The 17675-nt window shown below is 35.0% G+C and overlaps 1 protein-coding gene across 1 annotated transcript; it reads left to right on the forward strand.

Annotated features, from left to right (window-relative positions):
- The first annotated feature begins 8639 nt into the window (after nt 1-8639).
- Nucleotides 8640-12869, forward strand: LOC141606429 (MD-2-related lipid-recognition protein ROSY1-like). The gene is made up of 4 exons (XM_074425548.1): nt 8640-8994; nt 10352-10453; nt 11335-11495; nt 12591-12869. Exons 1-4 carry the CDS (start codon nt 8913-8915, stop codon nt 12714-12716), a joined length of 471 nt encoding a protein of 156 aa, XP_074281649.1. The 5' UTR covers nt 8640-8912; the 3' UTR covers nt 12717-12869.
- Nucleotides 12870-17675: the final 4806 nt, after the last annotated feature.

A 17675-nucleotide genomic window follows, 5' to 3' on the forward strand; every position in this document is an offset into this window, starting at 1 on the left:
AAACAACGAAATAGTGGGAAAATACAACATTCATCGTTATATCTAAAACATTTTAGCATGTTCTAGCATTTATATAATGACCTCCACCCAATTATATAAATGATTCCGATATCCAAATCCATACTAGCTCGATTGTGGGACAACGGTCCCTCTACAACCTTTACTAATACAACTTGGTGGGTTATCCCTCTTAACTGATTCTACAATTAGAACTCTCGGTCGATGAATTTACGTTAAGTTCATCTTTAGCCCGAACCTATTGCGGCTACGGTCACAAAATACCTTTGTTGAGATCAACCAAATTTTCGAAGTGTAATAACTATTTATTACCCCAGTCACCCAACGTCAAAGCAAGAACCCCGGTATAATATTTCAATACCGTATTGTACCTGTATGAAATTGAGATTCATGGGCTCCCACTATTTGGTAAGACTAAGTCTCAATCTTTTAAAAGTAAAGGTCTTGTCAATTTATAATCTATCAATTTAAAGTGAGCTAAAAGTTGAATTATCGATAATTATAATTGACACGGTCGATTACTCGATATGATATGCATGTGATGTTTATGGCGATTTGGCAATGCATGCAACATATTAAAAGAAATGCAAAGAAAATAATAATTTCCTAGTATGGCCTTCCTAAAATAGAAAATCAAGTAATCTATTACATATTCGAAAACCAACTCCATTGGTCCCTTGAATCTTCAAGTGGCATGCTTTCCAAGGTAACACCGTCTTGATCGGAACTCCTTTCCGAATGGCTCCGTCTTTAGGAAACTCCGGAATTACAAAATAATAATAAAAATACATGGCTATTCCTATTATACATTTGTAATAAAAAATTAAATCTATTAAATTGCAAAACGGTGATGCGAAATCACATTAAAATTACAACCAAATCGGTATTCCCTTTCATTACGGGTAATACCAATTAAAAACTAAGGCCATAATAAGATAAAATTACATAATTCAAAATTATATAAATAAAATATGACAGTCAACAATGAAATATGCAGCATCATAATATGTATCTATCATGCCAAATTATGTGCCAAATCGCCCTATTTAAACCTTATATCGTATATAATCCTGTTTTATGGAAATGCGTGATAATAACTTATTAAAATCACAAATCAATACTTAAATCAAATTTAAGTCCAAGTTAATTATCCTAACCTTCTTAGGACTCAAAAATTAGTCTTCACTCAATTTATGACTATAATTCAACTTGGTTTTCTATTATTGCTTATTAACCTTCTCTTAATCATAACAATTATGAAATAATTCCCAATAAATCATAAAAATGTGAAAAATTTCGAAATCACAATTTTGTAAATACTGGAATATTATCAATATTCCAAAAACTCAATAAAATTTTGCCCAAAAAATATTTATAATTTATTTCATTAATAAATCGTATAAAACATAACTTTTACCATTTAATTCCGAATTAAACATAAAATTATGGAAAAATCTAAATCAAAATTTTGAACATTCTTAAAAATTTCCAGAACCTGGAAATGGCAAAATTTCAACCAAAAATTTCGAATTTATTTTTATGACTAATAAAGTTGCCCTTTTATCGATTTTATCACATACAAATCAATAAACATACCAAATCAATCAAAATTAATCATGTAACTTTAGATATGTTATTCATATCACATATACAATATTAGGGAAAAATTTCATGGCATAAAATTCATTTTAGCTATTTTGCTAAAAATAGTCACTATTTATATCATTTTAACCATTAAAATTATAAATCATGCATAATAAATCACATTTATCTAAAAATTTACATACAATCTTTAAAATATGCATGTGACGTCATATTAAAATTTCATGGCCTATTTCGAAGTTTAACTATTTTTAGTCATTTTACCTCCATTTAATCCATTTTTATCTCATAAAATCATAAATCATGCAATATTAATCACATTAATACGAAATTTTACATACAATACATAAAATAAGCATGTGAGGTCATACTAAAAAAATCACTGCCAGTAGTGAAGTTTAACTATTTTTATTTTTTTAAATAAAAGTTCATTTTACTCAATAAAATGTAATTATTTCACTAAAAATCATTAAAATAAGCAATAATCATCCATAAATCATCAATATGATCTAAAAACATTTTAGAACCAGAATGTATAACATGCAAAAAATTTTGTGGCTTTATCCTTATAAATCACAAATTATCTAGTTTTAATTAAGTTACATTTAACTCGGAAAAACCAAACCGATTATGCATGCAACACCAAAGCTCTTGATGCCAATTGTTAGGTTCATATACCCATGTTAGACTCATCTAATCATTTTATAAATTACTTATAATTTATATTTATGTGGATCTAGTTGCATTCATAACAAAATAAAAGAAATAAAGAAGAAAACAGTGCTCCTTACATTGTTAAATGGTTCGAAATAGGCACAAGTAAGGTCTTCTACCTTTACTTGTTCTTGAACTTAAATGTCAATGGAAGATCCTACAACCTTGGTCTCAAATGTAGAAACCCTCCTCAAGAGATGCACCCAAGATTAGCCCTTATCACTACTAAACAATATTTGCTAGATATTTATTTAGTCGTCTATCTTAAAAATGACTACTAATACTCATATATTATATTAATAATATTAGTAGTATTTTTGAACAATTTAGATTAAGACTTCTCAAGTTTTGAGAAAGAAAATCAAGTAATTGAGAAGAATATTTGCATGTGAATGAATGACCAAAATAAGAGAACAATTTCTCTTCAAAACCTGAAGAGGAAAACCGGTGGGGGCACCCTTTATGGGCAACCTATGCATGCCTATATATTCTCACAATTGTTCTTTACAATATGATAGGTATGCATGCCTATTAGACTAGGTAATGATGTTGCTCATTTAGTCTCAATAAACAAACAACCCACTAACCCCTAATTCCTTCAATTTTTTCGGCACATGTATAAAATGGACTTCCATTTTATTTTGTTAATTTGTCATTTATCACACAATATGTCACATGTAGTATGTAACATGTTATTAATTAATTTAATGCATATTTATCAAATAAATATCATTATATACATTAATTAAATTACATATACCAAATTGTCTAGTAATTCTTGATCACATAAATAAAATGGGTCATGTTAATATAATTCACAACATATTGTAATTATAATTAACCATTCATTCTTATCTCAATTGTTGCATAAACAATAATCAATTTTGTAATAAAATTATTCAATTACTAAAATAAATCTTATTTAATCAAATTACAATAAGATACAAATTTTCTCTCATAAATATAAATTGTTCTTATTTAAGGAATTAATTAACTTGTATCAATATACAACTAATTAACTTTACTGATTAGGGCATCATCCTATAGGTGTGACCTTAAGGGATCAACTGACCACCACTGTCCTAGACAGTAACGTCAAACTCTATCAAGCCAATCGTTATCGATTAATGTTGATCAGTTGACTATATAATGAATCATCCTTTACGTATTCTTATTATGAGATTTAATTATGATTTTAAATCATGTGATCGCACTATTGTTGAGGACACATACTCCAACACTACATTGTCGAGTGAACGGAGGTCGACGAAGACTGAGTTAAGAGATGAAGATTGAGATTTGAGTTACGAGGTTACAAAGTAAGGTCGCCCTTAAACCAATCTAACAAGGTCTAGCTTGCATTTTTATGGAGGTTATTCTTTGGTTCAATTTGACATACGAAACTGTATTTTGATTGAATTTGGCCTTATCCTTTCCAGTTGATTAAAGTTGTCACTTAGGTGTCCTACTTATGGGTATCCCAACTAGTTACGATGAACCTTCTGCAACTTCTCTTGTCCTTTCAATCTTTTTGAATTTGGCAGCTTGTGAGCTCAAGACTACCGATTATGACCAAGTGTGCCGGTATTGCTCTTTGATTTTGATGGTTCAGCCGGCAAATGTTAAAGCTCTCTACCGACGAGGGTTAGCTTTTAAGTACCTAAATCTTTTTCCGAAGGCCATTGCTGATTTCGAATATGCTCTCAAAATTACTCCTCATAACAAGGACATTTCCCGAGAGCTACAAGCTGTGCACGACCGTTTAGCTATCAACTCAAACGGAAAACGAGAATCTTCTCAAACTGATCCCGCTGCCACTGAAAGGAAAGGAAAGAAGCCCTTATTGTCTTCGGCTTCGCTTGATGATTACGTCCCTTCGCTTGCTGATTCCGTCCCTGTCAGTTTACCTGCGCTGTCTCCTGATCAGGTGCATATGGACTCTGAGAGTCTAACTGAGGTTCCTATGGAGACTGCGTGTAGCCCTGCTCCTTCCGAGGTTGTGAATGAGACCGTTGTGGATGACACCGTCTCCTCAGCTAGCTCAAAATCGTCCAATTTCATCTTTATCAACAGGAAAAAGCCCCATAATAAACTTAATCTTTCATCTGAAGCCTATGAGAATTTAATGAGTGGTAAAAATTTGGAGTTTTTCCACCCAAGGTCTATGTCTTTCATGAGGGTTCGTCCCCTCATCTCAAAAACTATCCAGACGGAAACTCCCCTGAAAGATATTTCAGGGACAGCAGAAGTTCCCATTTCTTCTCCTATTACGGAGAACTTTGATACACAGTTTAATGTCATGAAGACTGAGAGTGCTGCGCTGATCCAAGAGGATGTCATTTTTCAAGTAGAAAAGAAGAAACGACTCTCTTCTGTTTCTTCCCATATCAGCAAGGTCTCGGTGACCAAGTTCAAGTTTGCAGCGGTCGGAAATCAGTTGCATAGCAAATGGAGATGCAATAGGAGTCCCTCCTACGGGAATGCTCGACAGGGCCAAGTTTCTTTTATTTCGAAGAAGCGATCGTTAGTTTCTGTTGATGTTTCAGTTTCTTTTACCAAAGTTGCTCACTCCACCACACAGGTTGCATGGGCCAAGCGAAAGGAGTTTCATTCGATCGAATTTGACACCCACTATCATCCTCCTTTTAAAAAATATCGTTGTTTCTCTTCAGTTTCGACTTCGAGTTCCTTTACTTCGGTTACATTAAGTAGTTCAGGGGTCTCTAATCCCCCTGTGTTTGTATTTTAGATGCACGATATATACTAGTTTATTTATTTATGAAAGTTTATTGTTGTAATAAAAAAAAAAAAATAGATAAGATAGTAATATTTTCTTTTTAAACAAATTACTCATGAGAACAGATTAATATATGAAATTTATGTTAGAGATAGTTATAACTTATACAAATCTTTATGACCCTACTAAAATTCGATCATCATAACATAAATATGAGAACATACTAATATATCCAAAAGAAATATGATGGCATAGTTTTGAATAATATTAAGTGAAAAGAATGTGAGGATTTTTAACTGTATAAACATTAATCATGAGAAAAATATTTAAAAAGAAAAACAAAAACCATTTAACTAAGAACGACATCGATTATATTAATAAAGTAACATAATTTGAGACTAGTACAAAATGAGCAATAGTCCAAACTTTTATTTTTAAGAGAACGGAAAATGTCGCAACAATTATAAAAGGAAGTAAATTCAAACATGTAATCTACCATACACAAGTCCTGCGTAGAACTTATGACAAGGCCAATTATTAAGATTGTTTAGACCATACTTAAGATGGTGGTGGAAAGCATTGCTTATATTTTTGAACTTCTTTGATCTTTTCCTCGGAATACCACTTCAAAAGTTTCACATCTTTCAAACTCTTCACTTCTTCCATTCCTTTTCCATTGAGTATTTTGTGCATAAGGATACAAGCCTCCATGGTTTTGTTTTTTGACTCTTGTTTTGACACCTCCTCATTTAATTTTTCAATTCTATTTTGTATAAATTGGTCATTGCTCAACATTTTTTGCATTTGCTGGAACTTTGACATCGACTCAAATCTTGTATACAACTCTTTTACCTCCTCACTTGATGGCCATATGGTAGGTTCCTCAAAATCAGAGCTATATGCAACCATGCAACTCCTAATATCGCATAATATACATAACTCATTGAATTTTTTAGTCAAAGCTTCAATTCTTTTTTTATAACAAGATTTTCTTGCGCGCTCATTTTCAATCCATTTTAGTGTGACTCTCTTCTTTACCATTTTTTCCTTACTGTTTGATTTTTGTATACTTACTCTTTAACTTATTTCAGTGTAGTATGAATTGTGGATATCTTTGCGTAGGTGACTATTTATAGGACTATTACATTTATACGTGAAGACTTATGGTCATGCTATCCAAGATAGAATAACCATAATAGTGGTATTTTTCATGTGAGTCGCATTCATTGTACTTGTATAGTTTTTTATCACAAGAACTTTAAATAGGCAGATTAATTAGTTAAACTTTTTATATGCTACCAAGTTTGTACATAATAATTTGGAAGGTTATTATTACTACATTCATTTCATGATCCATTTTTAGCTCATCTTAAGGTGTTAATCTTGGGAAATATATAAGATTCTTTTCTTTTTTTATGGAAGATTATTTCATAGTAAACTATTTTTTGTTCCATGAAATTCACGGGTGCGTTTGAATTTAATTGTGTGAGCTCACAATTCGTACACACGTCTCATCTGATTTTAACAAAGAACAATGGGCTACGACATTATTGATTGACAGTAAATAGACCGGTGTGTATACTAAATACACTGTTTTTGGAGGCAAATTCTTTAATCAACCGTTTACCTCTATGTGAGAATACTTACATTATTGACGGTTTTTATATACTATTGTTGATTGACAGCAAATAGACCGATGTACGCTAATGAAAGAAAAGTATAAGATAAGATGGTTTTATAGGACAGACTTGTGAGCTAGATAGCACGGACACTCCTCCCAATTGACATACTCGTGTCGGACAACCGTATGGAACACAACACTCGTCGGGCACCTATACAGCTGTATCTAACTTTTTTCTTTTATTTGGGCACGTGTCCGACACCTGTCCATGGTATTTGGACACACCTTCAAACAGAATCAAGTTGAATTTAAGGTGAATTACGTGGGTTGTTTTATAATAGAATTTGATGGGGAAATTATTTACGCACTTTTACTCTCCTAACTAGCCTCGTTTCACATGCTTTTTGTGATAATTAGGGTCGTTGCGTATATATTTAGCTTCCTATTTGCTATTCTACAAGGTTTGGCGCCATTCGTAGGAAAAGAACGCTAACCTCGCATTAATGGAGCATTTCGGAGCTAAATGGAGGCATCTAACGACCAAGCATCAAGTGGAGACCAAAGCTAAAGACCCGTAGATGAATAAATCAAGTTTTCGGGCAATGAAGGGCCAATCCCCCACGACCCCAAGCCAGCTCCCACGAGCTATGAGGCAGCAAGGACCAAGGGAGAGGAAAAGCTGGCTGGCTCGAGACGACTCAAACGAGCTGACCAAGGACTCGAACGAGCCACAGCTCAACTCGAGCTAGCCACCAGAGAACTCGCACGAATTTAAGGAAGTGGAGACCATTTCAAGTACCAATACCCACGAGCTACTCTTGGTCTAGCTAGGCTATGGATTTTTTTAATGGGCCAACACTTCATTTAAGCCCTTAGTTAACCCTAATATTGTACTTAAAATAGACAGCCTCTTGTAATTAGTTAGAGAAACAACACCTTTAGACTAGAATTAGCACTAAAAATCTTAGTTAATTAGATTAATCTTTTCTTAATTTGTCTTAGATCTACATTTGTACTTGAAGATTTCTTGAGTTTTAATTGGAGAAGGTGAAAATTCCTCATCTAATCAAGGATTTCTTCTTTTGTTCTTCCTTATTTTGTTCATCTCTTAAGTTGGTATAATTCATAATCTCTACTTAATCTTTTGTTAATCCTTTGTTAATTACCTTGCTTTGATCATCATGTTTATCTTTGTTATGATGTTTGAGTAGTTTGACACCATTAATGACATGATAATCATGATGAGTAGTGGGTAGTCTCTTAGCTAGGGTTAATGAAGGATTAGGGGATGATTAGAGGGTAGAATTGATGCTTAATGAGTCTATCTTATTGATTGAATGTTGTGATTTCAACTAGTGCACATTTTATATTTAATGAAATGCTTGATTGACAACCTTGCATGATTCTCTATCATTTCAACTTCTCCTTAGGAGTAGTTAGACCATGCATGATGTTGGTGGGGAGACCGGGTGTACGTGGTTCTAATCCAATTACAATTTTGATTAGTCTAAACTCATTTATATGTGATTCTCCCTTTTGTTCTCCCATATGATCCCATGCTACCCTAATGCTTTCTCTATATTGTTTACATCTCATCTATTTACTTGCTTTAGTTTTTCAATTGTTTACATTTCATTTCTTGTCGTAGTTTAGATTACAAACCCAACCCCAATTTGTGACACAAGACATGACTATTTGTGATTGATAACTCTTTTGAACAACCCGACCTTTGGGTTCGATCTCCGCTTACATCTATACTAGTTGTTTGTTGAGTATAAATTATTGTTTGATTTGGTTGTGACGACTTAAACCCCATCAGAAATCAATTGAATTGGAAGCAAATGATGTTCTTTAGACGAGTAAGAAGATGTCGAAAGAGATTGATTATAAGTCGAGTTTTGGTTCTGAAAATGAGTTATAATCTATTTCAAGTTTTACCTTAACTTTGGTACGCAGCTCATTAATGTGAGAGGCATAAACAACGTTATTAAGCAAAGAATTGTTCTTTTCCCCATAAACTGCATAAGAAACAGAACAAATACGGAGTATGATGCAACGCAGCAACTAACAGTCTCCGACTCCTAAATAAACTCTCTTGCTTTCGATTACTATATATATCATCGTCAATTCATCATATAATATAATATCATACCTAGTTCTACTTCTACTTTACCAAATATTCTCTGCTAATCACAAAAAAAAAAAAAAAAAAAAAAGGCTATGAATATGAATATGATTGTTCCTCTTTTATTGGTTTCCCTTGTTTCATCTTCTGTTCATGCCACTGATGTTCGTTATTGTGGTATGTTTCACTATTTTACGTTTTATTATAGTATGTTGCACTACTTTTATAATGGTATTCCTTGTTTATTATTCGCTACAATTTTCTCCTTAATTGTTGTGGCCATGGGCGAAATAATTGTGTGGCTGAATGATTAATGCAATTACTTGAACTCGATAAATATTCGAGAATTTTTACTAAAAGTTTGAATTTTTATGTCTAGAGCGAGCGTCACTGCTAGCCCTTTAGTTCCGCCACTGCCTGCAACGGCTTGCAGGAGTAGGGAAAAATTTCTGATAGGTTGTTTGCGTTTCTCATGAAACTTGAAAGTCATTATGATAAGTTGAACATATTTGGTAAAATTTGGGTATGACAGAGGTTGTGAAGAACTAGGGTTTGGCCTTTGGAAGGCGAGTTTCTGAGGCTCCAAGTTGGGAATTCGGACTTATAACCTTAAGGCCTTGTTTGGATAGAAAAAAAAGGAGGGAAAAGAAGGGGAGGGAGGAGGAGGGAAGAGAAAGGAAGGGAAGGGGAGGGGAGGGAGAATGGAGGAGATGATTTTCCCTCCAAATCTTGCCTATGTTGGTGGGGAAATAATTTGCCTTGTAGGAGGGAAATGGAGGGATCCATTTTCCCTCCCCTCCAAATCCCTCTACTTTGCTAACCAAACAATGGATTTCCCATCCTTCCAATTCCCTCCCCTTACTTTCCCTCCAAATCTCTCAATCCAAACACACCCTAAATCTTACACTGCCATATGTTGGTGACCTTGGTGTCTTCGAACTGTCTCACTCAAAACCCGCTCTGAGTTGTTGACTATAATTTGTTATAGCCGCTTGATTCACATCTTTAGTGGGAGTCGACGTTTTGTCGTTTGAGTTGCAATGCTCTTTGGCAACTTGTAGAGTACTCGAAAGTTTTGGATGAAAAGGAACTGAAAATTCTCACAAAAATAGCCTTGTCCGATTCAGATGCGGCCTAGTAACTATGGGTTAAGACATGGTGCTCAGGTTTTGTCTATCAAGCTTAGCCAGTTTGATAACATGATCAGTAATTCTTCTTATGTTCCCATTCAATTTGATTTGATTCTCTATCTTTTTCTTGGCCGTAAACATTTTCTATTATTGTGTGTAGCTACCGTTGCAAAATAAGCACACTGATGTTCACAGAATTTAGGAAATTTATGAGTTGGTCACCAGCACTGATATGAATTCCTTACACTTCCTCCCTTTCTCTTATCTGTAACTATCTAGAAGCTGGACTAATTAATTATCTGTGTCATGAAAGGAAATTTATAAGCTTGTGTTTGGATACGGGGATTTGGGTGGAAAAGTATGAAACTTTACCCTTTTTGTAAGGATATTTGCATTTGTTGCAGATAAGAAAGTTGATTATGATGTGAAGGTAAACGCAGTTGAAATAACGCCAAATCCAGTTGCCCGAGGCCAGCCAGCTACCTTCAGCATTGCTGCTTCTACTGGTATTTTGTCTGTTTTTCAGTTAATGTATGCTTTAGTCCTGGAATTCTGCCTGTGTCTTAGTAATTGTGCTGAACCTTTGAGTTTTACGTCTCTTTTAACTTGTTTGGCTCTTAATGACATTGAAATACGCATTTGCTTGTATTTTTGTCTAATTATCTGATATTTTTACTTTTGTTTTGTTTTTCAAATATTTATTTCTGTTCATATTGAATCTTGGGGTTGGTTTTGTATTACTTTTTTGCTTGATTTTCTTGACACGTCTCATTTACATCTCTGTTTAACTCTCCTTAACAAGATTTCCCACGTGTTCATATCTTTCCCTTTCCTTTTCTTCATATTTCATTTATATATTTTTCCTACTACGTTTTTGGTTTTTTATTGTGCTTTCTTGTGCGGGAGCCATCCTTATCTAAGAAAAGGAAAATCCGCCTCTAGTAGTAGCCAGTAGGTATAAGATGAATAAAGAAAGACAATTTAATGCGATTTTCAGTGTAAAGACTTGCTCAATACAACTGTACCTATGATCATGAGTATCCACTGTTCGATTGCTAAACAAACTAGCTCTGAATTCCTTTCTGATGAGAGTATAAGTGGATTTTTTTGACTCAAAGGAATGTAATAACTATATATGTTACAGATGAACAGCGCAACTGCCATATTCTAATGAGTCAGTGTTCTTGATATTTGATAATACTGATTGATCCATGAACTTAGTAAGATATTATCTATCACTAATATCCATGAAAAGGAAAGTTTGTTGAAGTACATGTGTAAAATATATTTGTAGTTTGGACGTTTAACAAATACCTACAAGTTTCAGATTCTATTTCTAATGTGCATGCAAATATAGTCAAGTTATCTATTTCTAATCCGACCACAGGAAAAGCCATTAGTGGTGGGAAGTTGAACCTTGATGTTGCATACTTCGGATGGCATGTGCACAGTGAGAGCCATGATCTATGCGGAGAGACCCCTTGTCCAGTTCAAACTGGTGATTTTGTTATTTCTCACTCCCAAGTTTTGCCAGGGTTTACTCCACCGGTAAGCGATCTTCGTATATCTATGTTTCGTTGAAAAATTTATGATTTCTGGATTTTGATGTTGAAAATGTTAGTCGGTAGACCTACACTAAGCCAAATGGTAATAATTATTAAAGCTGAAAGGTTTGGCAGAAATATGTTTCCTTTAACTTCTTTTGGTTAGATTTTTTTCCTTTGGGTCCTCGAAGACCTACTAATCAGAGAATATCTGTTATCTGGTTGGTTAGCATCTTATCGGTTTGCCGCCTTTGTCAAGAAGATAAAAGCATTTAAGAGGATGTGAAATTGGTTTTGTTTCTTTTGCTGTTAGCTGCAACACATTCTTATAATGTGTATCTGTACATGCAGCTTATACATATGATGCTAGTTTTATCTGAAGCGGTGAATTTCTGGGATTGTTTTTTCATACAATATCATTAGTTGGGGAATAAAGGTGTATGGCTATAGCCAAGACTTAAGTGAACTCCTTCATTACATTACTTGGTTCCGTTGAGACCACTGCCTAATGTTTCTAGGGTGATGGTAAAGCAAACAACAATTAGAGCAAACCTCTTTGTGTTGTAGTTTTACTGTGCTGTCTTATTTGTCCACGGAAATTCATGTATCATTGAAAGATCAGTTTAGGGCAGAGGTATACAGTTAACCAAAGGATGATGATAGTCAATTTGGAGGTACGTAGTTTGCAAAGGTCCCTTTGTGGAGAAGAAGTATAAAATACATTCATGTGACGTTTCCGCTAGAGCAAAATACTCTTAATATTCTTACTTCAGAATTTAATGAAATAAAGCAAAATGATTTCCTAAACCGTTTGCACTTAACTTGTGACATTCGTGTAATAATCTCTGTATATTTTCAACGCACTTTTTCTTACCTTGTTATATGCGGAGCCTTCGGGGCATTCTTGTAATAATGTTGCTCTTATTGAATTCTTAAAATCTTAGGCATTATTGAGGGAAAATGTTGATATTGTTAATTAGTTTATTGTATGAACGTAGAGCATAATCTGTTATCCTATTTTAATAGGGCCTCCTTACTCAGTTACTGGAAACCTTACTTGTAGTTGAGTTTCTTATCCACCAATATGATTATCATACAGGGCTCCTACACTCTTAAGATGAAGATCGTGGATGCAAACAATAAGCAACTCTCTTGCGTTGAATTCGACTTCAGCATTGGCTTCGGATCATCTGTTGCTGGACTGGCCGCCATTAATGCCATATAATCTGAGAGTATATGAATTAATCTTCCTTTATCTTCTTTATGTAAAGATTCGGCTATAGAGTTGTCAAACTTATTAACGTGTACAAATACACACTATTAATGAGATCTTATGATTAGTGATTACTTAATGACAAAAAATCTTTGGAACCTTGAATTGTCTTTGTTGGGATACCTTATAGGAGTATTTGGATAACGTTATTAACGTGTCCGTTGCTGATAACAGTGAGTAATTTTCTCATCAGTGGTTACAGAAGAAGGGGACCAAATAACCCCATCAAAGATAAACTGAAGTTGGGCATTACGTAAAAACGCGGTACTGCATGTGACATCTATATTTGATGTACTAGGAAAGCTACAAAAGATGGTGAGACTAGGGGTGATTGAACAAGGAACGTAATTGGCGACTAACTCACTCACTTTAATCTGAAAAAAGCCAGTTTTTTAGCCCAATACAAAGTTTCATCAGTGGACCATACTTACTCTCTTATCTCTGTGCTTCCTACTCGAGTTTTTTAAAAGTGGATTTTAAAGTGGAACACTAACTTTTGCTCCCATGTTACCCCGAATCATGACCCCTTACCACACCTTATCCCTTCTCCAATATTATGTCAATCATCACTCCTCCTAAAGATGACCATTGAGTTAGTCGGGTTGATTTTGAACCGAGTTAAGTGGATTACTAAGACTCGTGTGCTAAATTAGAGTTATTAACAGAGTTTAGCTTGTTTAAAATATCTTTCATATCGGCTTGGTTAAAGTTTAAATTGAGCTAAGCTAACTCAATTTCAGGTGCAAATACGAAATAAACATGATCAGAACCCCTTTTCTAAACGCGGCCCTTTATTATATTAAGCCTAATAGAACTTAAGCTCAACTCAAATCGGTTTATGGTTACACCTATAATTATTAAAAGAAATGTTACATTGAAGTTATTAGTCCATGTTTAACTAAATCAAATTATGAGATCATTACTCGACATAAGTCGGCTTGGTTTAGATTTAGTTCTAATTAGAGTGAGACAAAGTTGTATAGTTGTGAATTTCTCTAGGTTAAGCCTTACTAGTTCGGCTTACTAAGTTTTTGGACTTATGTTAAGCCGTGTTTGGGTAGAGACACAAATTTTGCCAACTAAAATTAGGCCAAATCAACAACATTGTAGCCAATGGACCCAAGGTGCCTATAATAATTGGCACTGTCCTATTATTGGACGATTAAGGACTTCATATTAGTAGAGCTAAACATTGATTAAAATTTTTAAATAACGCGAATTAGGAATGTAATAGAGTAATTTTAAATAACACGAACTAGGACTTGGTCCGTCACCTTGAAGCAGCGGTTCCTACTTGCCCCTCGCTCCACCACTGATTATATACCCTACTAGAGTACTAAAGACCTTTGGGAGGATGCATTATGCTCCAATACATCAATAGGTCTCACTTGTGACGGATATATCCGTCACAAACTTGTGATGGGTCAAGTATCACCCATATGGGTAGATAAGACAAAAAGTAGAATGCATAGGGAATTGCAAATGAATTGTATTTATCCTTTTATGTGGGTTTTATTTGACCCGTTTGTGGCAATACATACTTGTCATGACAAATTGCCAATAACACCTTTGGAAACTTTTAAAAGCAAAAGGACATGAGCTTTTATAGGAAAGACTTTGTGAATTAGTCATAGGAAGCCAAAAGGAAAAATTAAGAGGAAAGATCACATCCCTTTCACTATTCTAACTAACAATGTTGATATAATTGTATAGAGATTAATTAATGGGGCACACCTCTTTACTTTAATTTGTCTTCCAATAACTCCTTCCAAAGTTACAAGTCATTTTCTTTAGTCTTAAGTGTTTGAGTATACATTTTCTATATCTTCATTTTAGTTAGAGAGGTTATCTAAAGCTAGCTACATTATTATCCAAGGACGACAAATTACTAGAGACCATGAAAAGCATTATTAAGAATAGATTTTTGAAGAGATTTCGGACCGTCGATGTACAAGTAGAGCATAGGACAAACTCTAGGCTCAGCTTCGAAGAGGAAGATTATGAGGTAACATTATTACAGAAAAATAATAAGGAGATTGATGTTTTTCAAGAATGTGAATGCGAGTTTGATGATATGATCTCTTCATCATCATCTTCGTCTTCATCTTCTGTTTGCAGTTCTCCCGCCAGGGAGCAGGAGAACTGCAAAAGCAACAATGAGAGTGACCGTGGTCTCAGTGTTGAAAACCTATTGAATTTCGAAGAGAAATGGTTACCAGGAGGGAATGACAAAGTCATACTCTACACAACAAGTGTAAGAGGAATAAGGAAGACGTACGAGGATTGTCGTGCTATCAAGTTCCTCCTAGAGAGTTTTCGAGTAGTGTATTCCGAGAGAGATATTTCAATGAACCTAGAGTTTAGGGACGAACTATGGGAAGCCCTTGGAGGGAAGAGTATACCACCTAGGCTCTTCATCAAAGGAAGGCACATAGGTGGGGCAGATCGAGTCGTAACGTTGCATGAGTGTGGAGTGCTTAAGGTGCTTCTTGAAGGGATACCTGTACTTGGTTTAGGCTCAAATGTTAAGTGCAGAGATTGTGGTGGAGTCAAGTTTTTGGTCTGTTTAGATTGTAATGGAAGTTGCAAGATCTTCAAAGGTGAACCTAAAAACAAGGGCAGTTTGTTTGGAAGGTGCCCTAAATGTAATGAGAATGGATTGATCAAGTGTCCAACTTGCTCTTACTGAATTCTAAGCACTAGTAAATAAGTTGGGAGTTAATAATTAAATGGGTTAACTAGCTCTGATTGAAGAAATTCAAGTTGGAAGCGGTTCACTAAGTAAGTTGTCTTCAACTCCAAAGGTAGGTAATTAATCTGCTTTTACGTACTGCAGCTCGTAGGTTGTATTAGTCATCGTATCATCAACACCCCCAAAACATATAATAATGATTTGGGATCCACTCTAGCTCTTACCTAAGCAGTTGTAATTAATTAACAATGGTTTATTATTATCTAGTTGGTTGTATATATATTTAAGATGAATGAATATCCATGTTTAGACATTTTATCGGTGTCGTTATTACTTCTAATGGCGGTGTTGGTATGTAAGTTATATAAAGAGGTGGTGTTAACTTTAAAGATGGTGGGTGCATCAGGTCCGTAGGAAGGAACTATTGGATTGAAGAGCTTCAGTACGTATTGCTAACTTATGCATGCTACTTTGCTTTCTATGGAACATCATTAATTAATTCATTATCTAAGAATTTCACGTAGGCTACTACGATTAAGCTGATGCTCATGATGTAAATTCAAATCTCATCGACATTCTTTTATGGCTTCTTCGTCTACATCAACTAAGTTGGTAAAATGTCGTGCATATAGATATAAGTGATGATAGAGGTGCTTCCCTCGTTCGCTTCACATTATTACCCCGTCTGCCACTGAATCTAAATATGTATAACATGAAACGGATACCAAACAAAATAAAAGCACTCTACGTCCTTTAAAAATCAATGCAATACAAATTTTATGGCACTGGGTCTTGTTTTAGATGGGTCATTTTGGTTTGAAGTACTAACACTAGTTGTATCATTGTGGTTATATTTAACCGTATAATGGCCACGGGTATAATGGCCACGGGTATAATGGCCACATATACCCGTCTGAAACTTCAGATGAAAAGTGGCCATCTGAAACAAGACTTTACGATTTGGTTGAGTACATTACATGATACATACCCTAGTATTCAAAGTGCAGGCAGTATATTGGGTGTAGTTTGTCAAACACAAATTCTCATTATAGACGGGAGATATCCGTCTTTAGTTATAGACGGACTAAATATCCACCCACTTTAACCATAAGATAAGCAACAAGTTGTATAGTAAGACTCAAAAATATGACAACTTTAAGCATATTTGACCCATTTTTTACTTTATCCGTCTATAGTGAGACTAATTGTTTATCAAATATTCCCTCCTATTCTACATAACCCTCCCCTTTCATGGAGGACACGGGAATTAAGGGAGGGTAGTATTATATGATAAAGTATTGGAGTGGGGTAGGAGATTGGAGAGGGGGAAGGTATTGTGTGATTAAAATAAGTATTGTTTTGTGGGGTAAGGTGATTAAAATAAAGATTGTTGTGGGGTAAAGTGGTTAAAACAAGATAAAGTAGGAGTATTGTGGGGTATTGTTGTGGGGGTGAGGTGATTAAAATAAGTATAAAAGTTTGCCAAATAAGGAAATAGGGAGAGTATTGTGAATAGACGAAAAAAGAAATAGGGAGAGTTATTTAGAATAGGAGGGAGTATAACAAAACATGGAGGAGTGAAATAGTACTCCCTTCAACCCCCTATTTTCTTCCTTTTGTTTTGAGGGCAAAAATTAAGAAAGATGGCAAATTTACCCATTTGCCATCATGTTACCCTACATGTCTCTCGCCTTTCACCAAACCGACTATTCCTTCCCGTCGGCAATCTCTCCACCGCAGGCCCATATTGATCATGTCATCATCGGCGACCTCGCCCCTTCTCCTTTCTTCTCCCTCACCGGCAGCCTCTCCACCGCAGGCCCAACCGGCCTTCCCTTCTCGCCGGATCTATTCATTTGTTATACATCTGGTGTTTTTTTTTTTCTAGCGGTTTGTCTCCGATGGCCTCTAACCTTTCTATCGCCGCCTTTTCCTTCCTTCTCTTCCCCTTTCTCCTTCCTTCCTTTCTTCTCCAACCAAATCTACAAGAAATGGCGGGTTCCTGGTTGGTTGTCAGATTTACACTACTTTTTTTTTCAATTATTGAAATTGTAGTGGTTGGTGGTGGCGAAAAAAACGATTTGTCAGAGGGCGGTGATAGTGTGGTGGTCAGATCTCGTTTTATCTTGGGTTTCGTGGGGTCAAAGTGGTAGTGCTTGGTTAGTGGTGGCTGCAAGAGGGAGAACGACGGGAGAAAGGAGGAGTTGTTGGAGTCGTGG

The sequence above is a fragment of the Silene latifolia genome, chromosome 1 (genome assembly GCF_048544455.1).
Source record: "Silene latifolia isolate original U9 population chromosome 1, ASM4854445v1, whole genome shotgun sequence".
In the NCBI taxonomy this organism is placed as follows: domain Eukaryota; kingdom Viridiplantae; phylum Streptophyta; class Magnoliopsida; order Caryophyllales; family Caryophyllaceae; genus Silene; species Silene latifolia.